The sequence below is a fragment of the Megascapheus bottae genome, chromosome 6 (assembly GCF_031878675.1).
Source record: "Megascapheus bottae isolate mThoBot1 chromosome 6, mThoBot2.hap1, whole genome shotgun sequence".
NCBI lineage: Eukaryota > Metazoa > Chordata > Mammalia > Rodentia > Geomyidae > Megascapheus > Megascapheus bottae.
The window spans coordinates 50567052-50583735 of NC_143514.1; the positions used below are offsets into that span (position 1 = coordinate 50567052).

The 16684-nt window shown below is 39.9% G+C and overlaps 1 protein-coding gene across 7 annotated transcripts in view; it reads left to right on the top strand.

Moving 5' to 3' along the window:
- Nucleotides 1-11430, top strand: part of Tut4 (terminal uridylyl transferase 4) — a 94427-nt gene extending 82997 nt beyond the window's left edge. For 3 of the 7 annotated variants that reach the window (XM_090334829.1, XM_090334830.1, XM_090334832.1), the window contains exons 30-31: nucleotides 7572-7730; nucleotides 10762-10942. In XM_090334829.1, the coding sequence (XP_090190955.1) occupies nucleotides 7572-7730; nucleotides 10762-10829 (227 nt within the window). In that variant the 3' untranslated portion in view covers nucleotides 10830-10942. The other 4 variants (XM_090334825.1, XM_090334828.1, XM_090334826.1 and 1 more) reach the window with 3 other exon arrangements.
- The last annotated feature ends 5254 nt before the right edge of the window (nucleotides 11431-16684 follow it).

Sequence of the window (16684 nt, forward strand, 5' to 3'; positions counted from 1 at the left end):
GGGCACTGGTAGATTATGCTTGTAATCAATCCTTGCTTCTTAGGAGGCTGAGATCTGAGGGTCACTGTTGAAAGCTAGCTAGTTCAGCAAGAAAGTCCTTGAAACTCTTTAACCTACAGTTGACCAAGTCAACATTGTAGCTCAAGTGGTAGAGTGCTAGCTAACCTTGAGAAAAAAAATCCCAGTTTCTGAGTTTAAGCCCCAGGATAGGTGTGATACACAAGTTTAAAAAAAAAATAAGCTGGGCCGGGAGTTTGGCCTAGTGGTAAAGTGCTTGCCTAGCATGCACAAAGACCCGGGTTCGATTTCTCGGTACCACATATGTAGCAAAAAGCCAGAAGTGGTGCTGTGGCTCAAGTGGTAGAGCCCTAGCCTTGAGAAAAAATCCAGGGACAATGCTCAGGGCCTGAGCCCAAGCCCAGGACTGGCAAAAAAAAAAAAAAAAATCTGAGGGTCAGGAGTTTTGCCTAGTGGTAGAGTACTTGCGTAGCATGCATGAACACCGGCGTTCGATTGCTTAGTACCATATATAGAAAAAAGCCGGAAGTGGTGCTGAGGCTCAAATGGTAGAGCCTCTAGCCTTGAGAAAGTCCAAGGACAGTGCTCAGGCCCTGAGCTCAAGCCCAGGGACTGGCAAAAATAAATAAATAGATAAATAAAATAAGGTGATACTTGCTAGTTTTTTATTTTTAGTGATTTTTTTTTTTAAAGGGGGCAATCCAGGGGCTTTATACTTAGGTCCTCTTGCTTGCTAGGCAGGTACTCTAATTCTGAGCCATATCTCCAGCCCTGATTTTGTTTAATTTGGTGGTAGGGTTCTTGCCCAGGCATTAACCTCCCTGTGTTGCCAGAATAACAGATACATTCCACATCCAGCTTTTGGTTGAGATGGGAGGTCTTGAGAACCTTTCTGCCCAGGCTTTTACCTCAAACCTCAGGCCTTCTCATCTCAGCCTTTGAAGCAACTAGAATTATAGATCTTTATCTTTGCCTAAAAAACATTATGAAAGCAGAAGATATGGGTCAGTTGTAGGGTGTCAACCTAGCAAATGCAAGGTATTAAATTCAAACACCTAGTACCACCAAAAAAAGAAACAACAACAAAAAACATTATGAAAATTCTGAAATGGGCCTGGGAATTTAGCCTAAAGGTAGAGTGCTTGAATAGCATGCATGAAGACCTGGGTTCGATTCCTTGGTACTACATACAAAATAAAAAGCCAGAAATGGTCCTGTGGCTCAAGCTCTAGCCTTGAAAGCCCAAGGACAGTGATCAGGCCCTGAGTTCAAGGCCCAGGACTGGCAAAAAAAAAAATCTGAAACATACTCATAAGGAAAAAGTTAATGAACCTCCCCCATTATTAAATGTAATAGTTGTTAGTAATTGCATTTATTGTAAAATCTGATATCTTAACCACCATTTAAAATTTTTATTGGCTTGATAACTTAATCCAATTACAGACTATTGATCAAAGTTGCCTTTAAAATTTGTTGGTATTAAGAAAATGAAACAAAATCAAGCTCATTACTATATCCACAATCACCTGCTACTTACTCCTTTTTCATTTTTCGATGTTTGTCTTGGTTTACTTGAATCAGGATTCAAACAAAGCCTATAATAGTACATGTGGTTTTTTATATTTCATGAATGTTCTTTAAATTATAAGATCCCCTTAGGATTTTCCCCATATTATTTGTCAAAAAAACTAGAATTTCTCATTTTTCAGTTTGTTGATGTTGTCTTTTCAGTTTAATATGTATTTCTGTTCTGTAAACAAGTAGATTTGAAGAGTACATTAGATTGAGAATTTCTGTGTTGTTCTTATATATTTCTTGTTCCCTTACTTCAGAAGGGAATTGAGCTAAATGGTTGTTCGTATTTTTGTCAGTTAAATAATATTTGCCTATTCTATCTACTATAAAATAAAATTCTTCATTTGTATTTAATGCAACATTATTATTTCATTAGTAGTTTTAAAATGGTTTTATATTTACTCTTCTCTAAAGAATTTTTTCTTTTTAGTGTGATTACCCAAAAATAGTTTGTATAGGGAATGTAGACTAAAAATATGAATGTTTTTCTTCATTTTTAAAAGAATTTTAGGGGCTGGGAATGTTGGCTTCATGGTAGAGTGCTTGCCTAGCATGCCTGAAACCCTGAGTTTGATCCCTCAGTACCATATAAACAGAAAGAACCAGAAGTGATGCTATAGTTCAAGTGGTAGGGTGCTAGCCTTGGGCAAAAGAAGCCCAGGAACAATGCCCAGGCCTGGAATTCAAGCCCCAGGACTGCCATTCCTCCCCAGCCCCCCCAAAAAGAACTTTAGAGATAACTTTAAAAGAAAGTATGCTGTTTCTTAGAGGACTATGGAAAAAAAATTCTTAAACCTGATTGGAACAAAGCCAGTTATTTTGCTTAGAGAAAAGTCTCAGAATGTGAGAGCTCAATTACATTCTTAATACTGTAGAATATATGGCTTACACGGGCTTTCTAATGTAAATTCTAATCTAAGCCAGTATTCTGTATATTCCTTACATGTACCATAATATCACTTGAGTTATATTCAGGAAGATAGGTCCAGTGTTTTACCCTTTGATCTAGTACTTCAATTTAAGTCCATTCTCCACCACTTGCTAGTTAATCTCCATGTTTTAGTCATAATCAACTGTTACAAAAATGTCTCATAAACATGCCATACTCCTTTACCCCTGGTTGTTACTGCATCATTTCTACTGTCTACTTTCATGCCTTTTTCATGCTCCAAAATTTCTCTTAACTCATCCATCTATTTAAAAAAAAAATCACATTATTTTAAGAGAGGTTTTTGTTTTGTTTTGGTGCCAACTCAGGGCCTCCCATTTTCACTCAGCTTTTTTGCTCAGGGCTGTCTCTACCACTTGAACCACACCTCCATTTCTGTCATTTTGCTGGTTCAATGGAGATAAATGTCTCAAGATTTGACTGCTTGGGCTGTCAAATCTGCTGCTCTGCTATTCTCAGATCTTAGTATCTTGAGTATGTAAGATTACAAGACATGAACTTCTGCCAGAGCCAGCCGGCAGTGAACCTGGATTCCTGAAATAGGGGGCAGGGGCTAGGAAAAAATAGAAAAGAGACAAACAGATGGAGTTCGGGGAGGCCTACAGCCCAAGTCAGCAGCCCAGGAAGGCTGTGAGCTTAAGACTGCAGCCTTGTTTACTTCCAAATCAAGTCTTATATACTTCCTTGAAACCATGCAACTGCCTTGGGTTACATTCATGTGGTAAATCTCAGATCAGTTAAGCAGGACAAGGCCATAAAACAATAAAGCAATAAATCAAAGAGATCAGAGAGTTCACAATACAGACAATGTAGCTCAGAAGTTCCTAGGCTACACGTGTGACAGCTCACTTCTTTGTGTAGTTATCTGATGCAGATCAAAGGACAGTTTGATTCTACACTCTGGCTCCCAACAAACTTCTTGTTCCCAGCTTCAAGAAACTTTTAGCTCTTTCTGGTCTGATGTTCCAAATATATTGGGTATTGTTTTTCTTTTCTTTTATTATGGGGTAATGTATAGAGGGGTTACAGTTACATTCAAAAGTAGTAGACGCATTACTTCACAAACATTGATACCCATTCTCATGTTTTCCACCCCTACCATCTCCCAGTCATCTTGTTTTTCCCCCCTTCCCTTTCAGATAAACAAATGTATATATAATATACCAGGTAAGATACAGTAACCACATGAGATTAACCATAAGAGGAAAAAAATAAATAACATAGTACATTAAGAACAACAGACACAAAGATAAATCTCTTGTTTCCTTATCCTATATGACCATATACATGACTTTGTGATCCATTGCTAGGAGAGCCCTAGATGCATACTGATTATTACAAATGAGGGAAACCATGAAGCCTTTGTTTCTTTGAGTCTGGCTTACTTTAAGATGATTTTTTCCAAGTCTTTACTTTTCCTTACAAATGGGGTGATGTCATCCTTTCGGATGGCAGTATAGAATTCCATTGTGTATAAGTACAACATCTTGCGGATATTCTTTTTCTCTTTCCTATTTCCTTAATGTCTGTATGCTGCTTATCTTACGGAGCTTAAGTTATTTATCTGTATAACCCATTGAACTGAACTTCTGGTGGCTAAGAACTGTTTCTTGTGTTATTAATTGGTAGCCAGGGTACTCCAGAAATATTTCATGTCACATTATTATAAATTGTCACTCAATGAATATTATACATATGCAACCTATATACTAAAGCTTAAATTTTTATTGTGTTAAAATGAAAAGACTGAGTGGAAATACATTAAAATGATAACTATTTTTATTAATAGTTGAAGGAGCTCCAACTTTTCCCATATGAAAATATTTCGTTATGAATGAATAAGGGAATTTATCCTTAAAAATTATCCCTTCAATAGTCGGTCACAGTGGCTACACCTGTAACCCTAGCTACTCAGGAGGCTGAGATCTGAGGATCAAGGTTCAAATCCAGCCTGGGCACTAAAGTCTGAGAGACTCTTATCTCCAATTCAGCACTAGAAAACTAGAAGTGGTGCTATGGCTCAAGGGGTAGGACAGTACCCTGAGCTGAAGAACTCAGGGACAGTGCCCAGGCCCAGAGTTCATACCCCACAAACAACAGCCAAAAAAAAAAAATCCCTTCACAGTCTGGCAGTATGGCCTAGTGGTACAGTATTTGCTTAGTATGCTTGAAACCCAGGGTTAGATTCCTCAGTACCCACATATACACAAAAAAAGGCAGAAATGGCTCTGTGGCTTAAGTGGTAGAATGCTAGCCTTGAGAAAAGCTCAAGGACAGTGTCTTGGCCCTGAGTTCAAGCCCTAGGATTGGCAAAACAAAAACAAAAAAAACGTATCCCTTCCCATTAAAACTTTTCTCAATTGACCACAACTTAAATCTGTATACCAGAGTCATTCACTTTATAGACCCAGAACCCTTCAGTTTTACCCTAAGTTCTTTGCCTTTCTGATCACTTCCCAAGAAGATTGAGCTTTTAAGATTGCAAATAAAAGTCGTAATTTTCTGTACCCTACTCTTACGATAGAAAGTTTAGTGAAAAAGGCAAGGTTTTTCAGTTGTCCTTAGCAGCTTGTGACACTCAAATGAGAAAAGCCTCTGAGGATGTTGTGGGTAATTGCTTGGAAAAGAGGAATGAACCTAACGACACATCTGAAAGGGGAATAGATTTTGAGGGCTGAATAGATTTTAAGGAGAGATGGTTCACAATAGAATCTGTGTGTGTGCGTGCGTGCGTGCGTGCGTGCGTGCGTGTGTGTGTGCGTGCGCGCGCATGCGCATGTGTGTCTGTCTTTTGTCAGTCCTAGGGCTTGAACTCAGGGTCTGGGCATTGTCCTTGGGCTTTCTCAAGGCTAATGCTCTACCACTTGAGCAATAGCACTATTTTGGGCTTTTTCTATGCATTTTGTACTGAGGAATTGAACCCAGGGCTTTGTGTGTGCTAGGCAAGCACTTTACCACTAGGCTATACTCCTACCCTTATTTTTTTTCTGCTGACATGCCAGAACTTGTGCAAGCCACTTTTTTGAGGGGAGTGTGGGGGGAGGTTGAAGGAGAGTGGGTCATGGGGCTTTAACTTAGGACCTGGGCACTGTTCCTTGATCTTTGGCATTCTAAAAAAAATATTCTACCACTTTTTTTTTTTTTTTTGCCAGTCCCCAGCTTGAGCTTAGGACCTGAGCACTGTCCTTGGACATTCTCAAGGCTAGAGCTCTACCACTTGATCCTCAACACCACTTCTGGCTCTTTTCCATGTATGTGGTACCGAGGAATTGAACCCTGGTCTTCATGCATGCTAGGCAAGCACTCTACCTCTAGGCCAAACTCCTGGTCTGATATTCTACCACTTTGAACCATTGCATTATATTCATTTTTTTGTTGGTTAATTGGAGATAAAAATTTCCATGAACTAGCTGGATCAGGTGGCTCACGCTTGTAATCCTAGCTACTCAGGAGGCTGAGATCTGGTCAAAGCCAACCCAGGCACAAAAGACCAAGAGACTTATCTCCAATTAATCACTAGAAAACTGGACATGGAGGGTAGTGGGAGGGAAATGGAGATAAAAACATGAGAAAGGGTATCAATGTGTGAAAAGTAATACACCTACTACCTGGCAAATATAACTGTAACCGCTCTGTACTTTACAATAAAAAAATAAAGAAAAAAAATTGAAAAGAAAGAAAAAAGAAAACTGGACATGGAATTACAACTCAAAATGGCTAGGGCGGCAGCCTAGAGCTGAAGAACTCAGGGACAGTGCCCAGACCCAGAGTTTAACCCCCATGACCCACCAAAAAAAGAAAAAAAATTTCATGAACTTTCCTGCCCAAGATGACTTTGAACCACAGTCCTCAGATCACTGCCTTGTAAGTATCTAGGATTACAGCCTTGAGCTCCTGGCACCTGGCACCACTTTGTTTATTTCACTCAATTATCACTACAACTATGGATTCTAAAGGAAGCATTCATTATTTTCAGACCTGTGATTTGGACTTAGAACTGTTTAATTCCAAAGCCCAAGATCTCGGTGATTATACCACAGTTCCTCAAGCTTCTAATAGGATTTTTAGAATTCCTTAAAGCCCAAGATATGTAATTGATTCACGTATAGTTAGCATTTAAGAATAAAATGTAAGTTCTATAACATGATGTATCCCTTTGAGACATGTTTCTCCAATTACCTATCCATTTTTTTTCTGTCTCTTCCTCCTCTTTCTATGTTGCTGATAATTTCTGTGCTTTTCTTTGCTTTTTATATTTTTTTACTCTGAAATGGTGTCTCCCACCCCATTTTTCTAACTTGTTCCTCTTTCTTGTTATTGTTGAGTTTGGTCTTAAACTTAGGGCCTAGGCACTAAGCTTATATGCTCAAGATTAGTTCTATAACACTTTGAGCCACATCTCTACTTCTGGTTTTCTGGTGATTAATTGGAGGTAAGATTTCCCTGCCTAGTCTGGATTTGAACTATGATCCTCAGATCTCATCCTCCTAAGTAGGTAAGATTGTAGTTGTGAGCTACCAGCATCTACCTTATTCCTTGTTTTTTAAAATATATCAGTCATTTAATAAAATATTATTTGGGGCCGGGAATTTGGTCTAGTGGTAGAGTATTGCCTAGCATGCATAATGACCCAGGTTCAATTCCTTGGTACATACATACATACATAGAAAAAAATCTTGAAGTGGTGCTGTGGCTCATAGAGCTCTAGCCTTGAGAAAGCCCAAGGCAAGGACAGTGCTCAGGTCCTGAGTACAAGCCCCAGGACTGGCAAAAAAAAAGTTCTTTAATCTTCAAAGGTTGTATAAGCCCTTCTTCGTAAACGTCTACCTGGTATGGCAGTTGTTTTCCATTATTGTTTATATCTTATTCCGCATCTTAAAATAATCAAATGATAATGCTTGGTTTCTAGAATTTTCTTTTTTGGTATATCAGTTTGGCACAGTTCATAACCCTAGTGTATTTCTATAGAATGAACATTTGAATGAACAAAGTATTTCAAAATACATTTTTCTTGTTTTTTGAAATGCAGAACCACGCTTTCGAGGACTGAACCCTCCAATTCCTTGGGAACATGCACCACGTCCTCATTTTCCCCTTGTCCCAGCTTCGTGGCCTTATGGTTTGCATCAAAACTTCATGCATCAGGGAAATGCAAGATTTCAGCCCAACAAACCTTTCTATACTCAAGGTATCATTGATTACAAGTTAATAGTTAACTGTATGTATTTTATTCCTACAAGGAACCTCTGTGAAGGCCAAGATCTAGGAGTGAAAAATTCATGCATTCAGAATGTCAGACTATATAATACAAGCTTCTTGCTCATGAGTAAAATAAAATCGCCACACTTAACACTTCATTAGAAAAGCCCAACATTTAATATTAAACAAGAGTAGGAATTCAGGGGAATGAGTTAATACTGCCCTAGTAGAGGGATCAGTATTTGATACTAGAGATTATATCATATAAAATTCTGACATTTGAATACTATGATAGGAGATTTTTTTTTTCCACCTCAGATTAGAAGTAGCATGGACTATTCCAAAGAATAGGAAACACTAAGCAAAATGTCACTGAGTTTTGTATAACATGTTGGTAACAAAAGTAAAATAAATTGGGGGCTGATAACATAGCCTAGTGGTAGTGTGTTTGTCTTGCATGCACAAAGCCCTGGGTTTGATTCCTCGGTACCACATACACAGAAAAAGCTGGAAGAGGTGCTGTGGCTTAGGTGGAAGAGTGCTAACCTTGAGCAAAAAGTGTCCAAAGACAGTGCCCAGGCACTGAATTCAAGCCCCAGGACTGGCCCCCCCCCCCAAAAAAAAAAGGAAAGAAAAGAACCTACAGGATGGAGTTATAAAGATGTATGAATAACAGGGTTAGAGAGGATATTCTGAAACCATTCCAGTGAGGGAAATTTTACACTTTGTTTGGTTAACAAGAGAGATCTAGGAAGTGTCACTGTGGCTTAAGTGATAGAACACTAGCTTTGAGATAAGAGCTCAGGGACAGCACCCAGGCCTAGAGTTCAAGAAATCCTCTGCTAGGAGTTTGGCCTACTGGTAGAGTGTTTGCCTAGCTTATGCAAAGACTGAGATTTGATTCCTTGGTGTACTGCATACATTGAAAAAGCCGGAAGTGGTGCTGTGGCTTGAGTAGTAGAGTTCCTAGTCTTGAGAATGCCCGAGGACAGTGCTCAAGCCATGAGTTCAAGCCCCAGGACTGGCAATAATAATAATAATAATAATAATAAATTAGCTGGGTGCTGGTTGCTCATCCCTGTAATCTTAGCTACTCAGGAGGCTGAGATCTGAGGATCACTGTTCAAAACCATCCTGGGCACGAAAGTTTGTGAGACTCCAATTAATCACCAAAAAAACTAGAAGTGGGGCCAGGAGTTTGGCCTAGTGGTTGAGTGCTTGCCTAGCATGCACGAAAACCCGGGTTCAATTCCTCGGTACCACATACATAGAAAAAAGCCAGAAGTTTGGGGCCAGGAGTTTGGCCTAGTGGTAGAGTGCTTGCCTAGCATGCACGAATACCCGGGTTCGATTCCTCAGTACCACATACGTAGAAAAAAGCCGGAAGTGGTGCTGAGGCTCAAGTGGTAGAGCTCTAGCCTTGAGAAAGTCCAAGGACAGTGCTCAGGCCCTGAGCCCAAGCCCAAGACTGGCAAAAAAAAAAAAAGAAAAAAAAGCCAGAAGTGGTGCTGAGGCTCAAGTGGTAGAGCTCTTTCTTGAGAAAGTCCAAGGACAGTGCTCAGGCCCTGAGCTCAAGCCCAGGACTGGGGGGGAAAAAAAACAAAACTAGAAGTGGCCCTGTGGCTCAAGTCGTAGGGTGCTAGCCTTGAGCAGAAGTAACCTAGGAACAGGGCCCAAGCCTACAGTTCAAGTCCCAGAACCAATACTTTAAAAAAAAAAAAAAAAAAAAGCATTCGTCCCAACAGGAAATATCAGTAGTCTAATCAAAGTAGCACAGAAATCAAACTCACATTTTCTGTATAAAAATCAGGAAATGTTCTTTGCCCTTATTCTCCCTACTTTATTCTGTTACACTGAACTAAATCCTTGATAAATTCTTTTTCTTTTTTGGTTGATTGTAGCGCTTGAACTCTAGGCTTGAACTCTAAGCTTGGGCACTGTTCCTGAGCTCTTCAGTTCGAGGCTATCCTTCTACCACTTGAGCCATAGTGCCACTTCTGGTTTTCTAGTGGTTAATTGAAGGTAAGAGTCTCATGGACTTTTGTTCCCTAGACTGACTTTGAACCATGATCCTCAGGTATCAGCCTCCTGAGTGACTCGAATTACAGGCGTGAGCCACTCACTGTGCCCACGTCTTGATAAATCTTTTTTTTTTTTTTTTTTTTTTTTTTGCCAGTTGTGGGGCTCAAATTCAGGGCCTGAGCACAGTCCTTGGACTTTTCTCAAGGCTAGAGCTCTACCCTTGAACCACAGCACCACTTCCAGCTTTTTTCTTATGTATGTGGTACCAAGGAATGAAACCTGGGTCTTTGTGCATGCTACGCAAGCATTCTACCACTTGGCCAAACTACCGGCCCTTAATAAATCTTCAGTAAGAAATTAAGTAAGGCAAACACTATGGATATATATGTTGGTTGAATGAAAGAATTTTTTTTTCCAGTCCTGAGACTTGAACACATTTTACTCAAGGCTAGCTCCCTGCCAGTTGAGCCACAGTGCCACGTCTGGCTTTTTCTGTGTATGTGGTACCAAGGAATCAAACCCAAGGGTTTCAGCCATGCTAGGTGAGCACACTACCATTAGACCGAACTCCCGGTCCTGAATGACATAATGTTAAAGGGAGACCCGTGGTATATAACTCTCAGACTTGATATATTTAGGTCTTCTTTGTCATGTACTGCTGGGGCACTTTGTTGTAATAGAATGGGATACCCTTGGCTATAGTTGGGTTCTTTCTTGAGTAGAGAGCTAGGCCTGAAGGAAGTTATCAGTTATATAAACCCTTTTAACAGAGGAGACTCTGAAGTGGGTAGGGAGAGGGAAAGGGGCACAAAAACTTGAGAAAAGGGTATTGAGAAATAATATACCCACTACCTGATAAATGTAACTGTATACATTTGTATACATTTCCCTCTGTCATTATCCTGACAATAAAATTAGAGAGTTAAAGTTGATTGTAAGAGGTTGTTAGATAAATAGGCACAAGCCTTTCAGTTTCCTGTCTGTGTTGTGTCCAACAGACAGATGTGCCAACCGTCGGTGTAGAGAGCGTTGTCCCCACCCACCAAGAGGAAACGTGTCGGAGTAATGCGAGTCCATTTTCTTTCAGCTGGTCTACCGATGCACAGCCAACAGCCAATCCTGCTGTCTCAAGGGTATCCGTACCTCAATGTCAGTTACATTCAGCAGAAAAAGTGACATTTAATGGAAAGCAAAACAAATCAGGTCCTGATTTAAAATTTTAACATGTTTAGATAGCTTATTTAAATTCTGAGACTGTTTTTAAACACTGTATTATTTGTATATAAATATGAACTATAGTTTTTACTAGTATCACCAAATTGAGTGATACAAATTTCATCTATTTTATTACCCTATTTTTAAGGGAATTTTATGTTTTGTTTAACCTTGATGAAATTGTATAGAGAGAATTTAAAAAATGACATTCTTTATTTTCTATTAGCTGTATTCATACTTTGGTTGCTTCAGACTTTATATATATTGTTCTTAAGAATTAGGAAAGAATTTCATGTGTTTTAAAATCTGTCACTTCTATTCTTTACAGAACCTTGTAGTGCCAAAAACTTTTTAAAAGGTTAAAAAAAAACCCCTACAACATGAAGATTCAAACTTCTTTCTTTTACATACTTGTATATTGAATATATTCGAACTTGAATGGAAAATTGCTTTTGTCTGTATTTGAAGTTCTATTTTAAGTTAATAAATCTTTTTGACAAGAGTCAAATTTGGTTAATTCGTCTGATTTAAAGAACTTTTGGAGGACTGGGATATAGCCAAGTGTTAGACTTGTTTGCCTAGAATATACAAGGCCCTTGGTTCCTGGTTCCATTCACTTCCCCACACAATACCTGTGTTGTGGGAATTTGTATGTGTGTGTTGTGTGTGTGTGTTGTCAGTCCTGGGACTTGAACTCAGGGCCTGGGTTCTGCCCTTGAGCTTTCTCAAAGGTAGCACTCTTACCACTTGAGCCACAATGCCACTTTGATTTTTTCTGTGTATGTGGTACCAAGGAATTCAACTAGGGGCTTTGTGCATGCTAAGCAAGCACTCCACTAGCTCACACTCCTGGCCCGAGTGTTTTTTGTTCTTGTTTAAAAAACAAAAACACACCTTGGACTAGGTGCTGGTTGCTCATATCTGTAATCTTGGCTATTCAGGAGATTTAAGAATCAGTTTGAAGCCATCCTAGGCAAGAAAATATGTGACACTCTTATTTCCAATTAATCATCAAAATGCCAGAAGTGGAGCTGTGGGTTCAAGTGGTCGAATACTAGCTTTGAGCTGATAAAGCTTAAGGACAGCACCCAGGCCCAGAGGTGAAGCCCAAGACCACCTCCCCCACCAAAACAAAACAAAACCCCCCAAAAACAAACCCAAATCTTTTGGTTTATACTGACAAAATACAAAGAAAGTAATTCTTACTTTTTAATGAACTAGTCCATGACCAAGTGCTTGAGAGCCTGGTGCTGGAGGTTCACACCTGAATCCTAGGTGCTTGAGAGACCAAGATTGTTGGGATTAAGGTTCAAAGTAAGCCTGAGCAAAAAAAAGTTCCTAAGCCTCCCTTCTCATCAAAACTGGATGGTGCTCTGTGTACCTGTTATGCCAGCTACTGGGAAGTCTAACTTGGGTGGGTCCTGCCCAGGTGCATGCCCTGACAGGAAGCAAAAGGTAATGAGCAAAAAAATTAAGACTTTAAACAAAGGCACAATACCTCAAGTAGCTCTGATTTTTTTACATCATATTTCAAATGACAAACAGGTATTCAAGAAGGGAATCTCTATATACAATCACTGGCACTTAGATTTTAGAACATAATCAAAATTAGGCTGAGGGTTTGTATGTCATAGATACATAATAATCTATGTAATAAAACATTGTCTATAGAGTCATAAGTTTTTGTGACTATGTAGTTGTGTTTATATTTCCAATACCATGTCCATAGCATTGGGTATGCAACTGTTGAGTCCTTGCTCTTGTACTATTTGGTTCTAATAGCCACATATTAAGGATCATATAATGTTTATTGACATGAACTCCACGAAATAGAAATGAGGGGTTCTTTTTCCCCTTTTTGCCTTGGTTGTTCATTTATCTGTCTTGGGAGGGAGGTAAGAGGGCACAGAAATGGAGGGACAATAGTAGTCAGTAGACACCATGTTAAAATGTACTCTACAACTTGTGGGCAGGGGTAGGAAGGGAAAATGGGAGAGAGCGAAGAAGGGGTAATGTCCAAAAAGAAATGCACTCATTAACTGACTTATGAAAACAGTAAGCCCTCTACATCACCTTTGTAATAACAGTAACAAATTAATAATTACACCAGTGCTGGAGACCTACTCAGTAGTAATGATGGCTGCTTAGTGAGCACGAAGCCTGAGTTCAAACACTAGTACTTTTTTTATTAAAAGATTTTATTAACTCTGATGTTGTTGTTCATGGGGCTTGAACTCTGGACATGGTTAACACTGATTTTTTTTACATCATTTCAAATATAAGTTTAATAAAGAAGTATTCAGGAATGGTGTCGGGGTCCTTCATCCCCAGTCCCTCTTGAGGAGGGATGGGAAAAACACACCCCAACCAGTCCAAGCCACGAGAGGAGAGGGCCCACTATCCTCCCGCACTCAGCCTTGCTTCTCCGGAGCACGAACAGAAACGCCACGCAGCTTCATCAAGGCAGGAATCTCCCTCTCTAAAGCTCCCCTCCTTATATTGGGTGCGGGAGCCTATCAGCACAACAGGTGGGCAAGATAAAGAGGTCCACTTGTTTTCCCCTACTACAGGTCTCAGCAGAAAGTTATTAGAATGGCATTACTCGGCCCCCAACAGAATGGAATCTATATGGAATCACTGGCACATAAATTTAAGAACAAAATTAAAATTAAGCTGAGTTTATCATAGACACATAGCGATCTATATATCAGTATGTCCATAGAATATATATGTCAGTGACCTTGAGTATATCAATATTGAGTCATTGCTCTTGTGTTGTTTGGATTTAATATCCACATATCAAGGAGACCATGCGCCTTTTAATTTTTTGGTCTTGGCTTATCTCACTTAACATGATTTGCTGTAGATTTATCCACTTCCCAGCAAAAGCCATTATTTTATCTTGTCTAGTGGCTATGCAGAATTCCATTGTATATGTGTACTACATGTTTTGTATCCTTTCACCTGTAGTGGTGTATCTGGTGTTTCCATCGCTTCAGCGATGAACATGGCTGTTCAGGTGTCCTTATCATATCCTGGATTATGATGCTCAGGGTAGATGCCCAGGAGTGGTATGGCAGGGTCATAGGGAAGGTCTATTTTTAGTCTTTATTTTCTTTTTCTTTTTTTGCTTTTATTAAAAATTTATTAGCATTGATTTTTACATCATATTTCAAATGTCATTTTAACAAACAAGCATTCAAGAATCTCTATATACAATTACTGGCACTTAGGTTTGAGAACATAATTAGAATTAAGATGAGGGTTTGAGGAACCTCCATACTGCCTTCCAGAGTGTACTAGTTTACATTCCCACTAGCAGTGCAGTAGGGTTGGTTCCTCTTTCTCCATTCTGATTGGAGTAAGGTGGTATCTTAGGGTTGGTTTTATTTGCATTTCCTTTATGACCGTGGATGATGAGGATTTTCCATGTTTCTTTGCTATTTTAAACTCTTAATTTTGATAGGTCTCACTTTAGTTCCCTTGCCCATTTAGTGATTGGTTTGTTGAGTTTGGAAGGGATTAGTTTCTTAAGTTCCCTATAAATATTGGATATTAAGCTTTTGTATGTATTGGTAAATATCTTTTCCTAGTTGGTTGACTGTCTTTCTACTTTAGAAGCTATGCCTTTGTCTGTACAGAAACTTCCTATTTTTAGAGCATCCAATCTCTTGTGATCCTGAGACTCTGTTCAAGAAGATTTTGCCTATGCCTATGAGTTTTAGTGTCTCTCCTACTCTTGTCATGTTGCAGTTGCAGAGTTTTAGGTCTGATACTAATGTCTGTGATCCATTTTGAGTTAAGTTGTGCATGGTGACAGGCTGGGATCAATTTTTAGTTTTCTGCATGTGGCTGCCCAGTTTTCCCAGCTCCAGTAATTGAGGAGGCTGTGTTTATTCCACTGTGTATCTCTGGCTCCTTTGTCCACTATAAGTTGACAATAAGTATGTGGTATTATTTCTGGGTCTTCTGTTTCTTTGATCTTCTGGTCTGTTTGTGTGCCAATATCATGCTGTTTTTGTTATTATGGCTCTAGAGTTTGAAGTCTGGTATTGTAATACCACCAGCATTGCTCTTTTTTTTTTTTTTTTTTTTTTTTTTTGCCAGTCCTGGCTTGAGCTCAGGGCCTGAGCACTGTCCTTGGGCTTTCTCAAGGCTAGAGCTCTACCACTTGAGCCACAGAACCACTTCTGGCTTTTTATTTTTTTCTATGTACGTGGTACCGAGGAATCGAACCCGGGTCCTCGTGCATGCTAGGCAAGCACTCTACCACTAGGCCAAACTCCCAGCCCAGCATTGCTCTTTTTGCCTAGAATTGCTTTGGCTATTCTAGGTCTTCTGTTGTTCCATATGAACCTTTGGATTACACCCTCTATTTCAGTAAAGAATGTCCTTGGGATTTTGATGGCGATTGCATTGAAATTGTATATCAATTTTGGCAGTATGGCCAACCTAGTATTGTGTGTGTGTGTGTGTGTGTGTGGCGGGGGGGTCGTCATGGGGCTTGAACTCTGGGCCTGGGCACTGTCCATGAGCTCTTCAGCTCAAGGCTATCACCCTACCCCTGGAGCCATAGCCCCACTTCCCATTTTCTTGGAGATGAGTCTACTGTCTTTAGTGCCCTGGCTGGCTTTGAACCTTGGTTCTCAGATCTCAGCTTGTTAAGTAGCTAGGATTACAGAGGTGAGCCACTGTGCCTGGCTCCTAGTATCATTTTTTTTTTAAATGCTTGTGGCCAGGTGCTGTTATCCAAGCTACTCACGAGGTTGAGATCTGAAGATGAGTTTTTAGTCAGCCTTAACAGGAAAGTTTGAGGTTTGTCTCCAATAAACTATCCCCCAAAAAAAGAAAAAAAAAAAGCCAGAAATGGATCTATGGCTGAAGTAGTAGAGCTCAAGCCCAAGGACCAGCACATAAAAAACTTTTGAAGCCATGGTGGCTCACGCCTGTAACCCTAGCTACTCAGGAGGCTGAGATCTGAGGATCAAGGTTCAAAGCCAGCCCAGGCAAAAAAAGACCTAAGACTTATCTCCAATTGATCTCTAGAAAAGGGGAGTGGGGCTTGGCTCAAGGGTAGGGCAGTAGCCTTGAGCTGAAGAGCTCAGGGACAGTGCCCAGGCCGAGTTCAAACCCCAGGACCCACAAAACAAACAACTTTTGAATCAGTGACTATAGAATTTCAATCTTGTAGACCAGGAGTTTGGCTTAGTGGTGCTTGCCTAGCATGCATGAAGACCTGGGTTCAATTCCTCGGTGCCACATACATAGAAAATGCCAGAAGTGGTGCTGTGTGACTCAAGTGGTAGAGCACTAGGACTTCAGAAAGCCCAAGGATAGTGCTCAGGCCTAGAGTTCAAGTCCTGTGTGTGTGTGCACACGCGCACACACAAATTCCATGAGAATCTTCGATTAATCACCAGAAAACCAAAAGTGACTCAAGGGGTAGGACAGTAGCCTTGAGCTGAAAAGCTCAGGGACAACGCCCAGGCCCAGAGTTAAAGTCCCAAGCGGAAAAAAGAAAAGTTGGTTTAAAAATGTACTGATTTGTTCAGCCTTCTCCATGTGGACTGTTTTGCTGTTTCTGTGTTTATATATGAATACATGTATACATACACATATATATGTACTATTACCTTGTGAATGTCATTCCAGCATCTTTAAGCATATAGGTGCGCACACACACACACACATACACATATAAATATG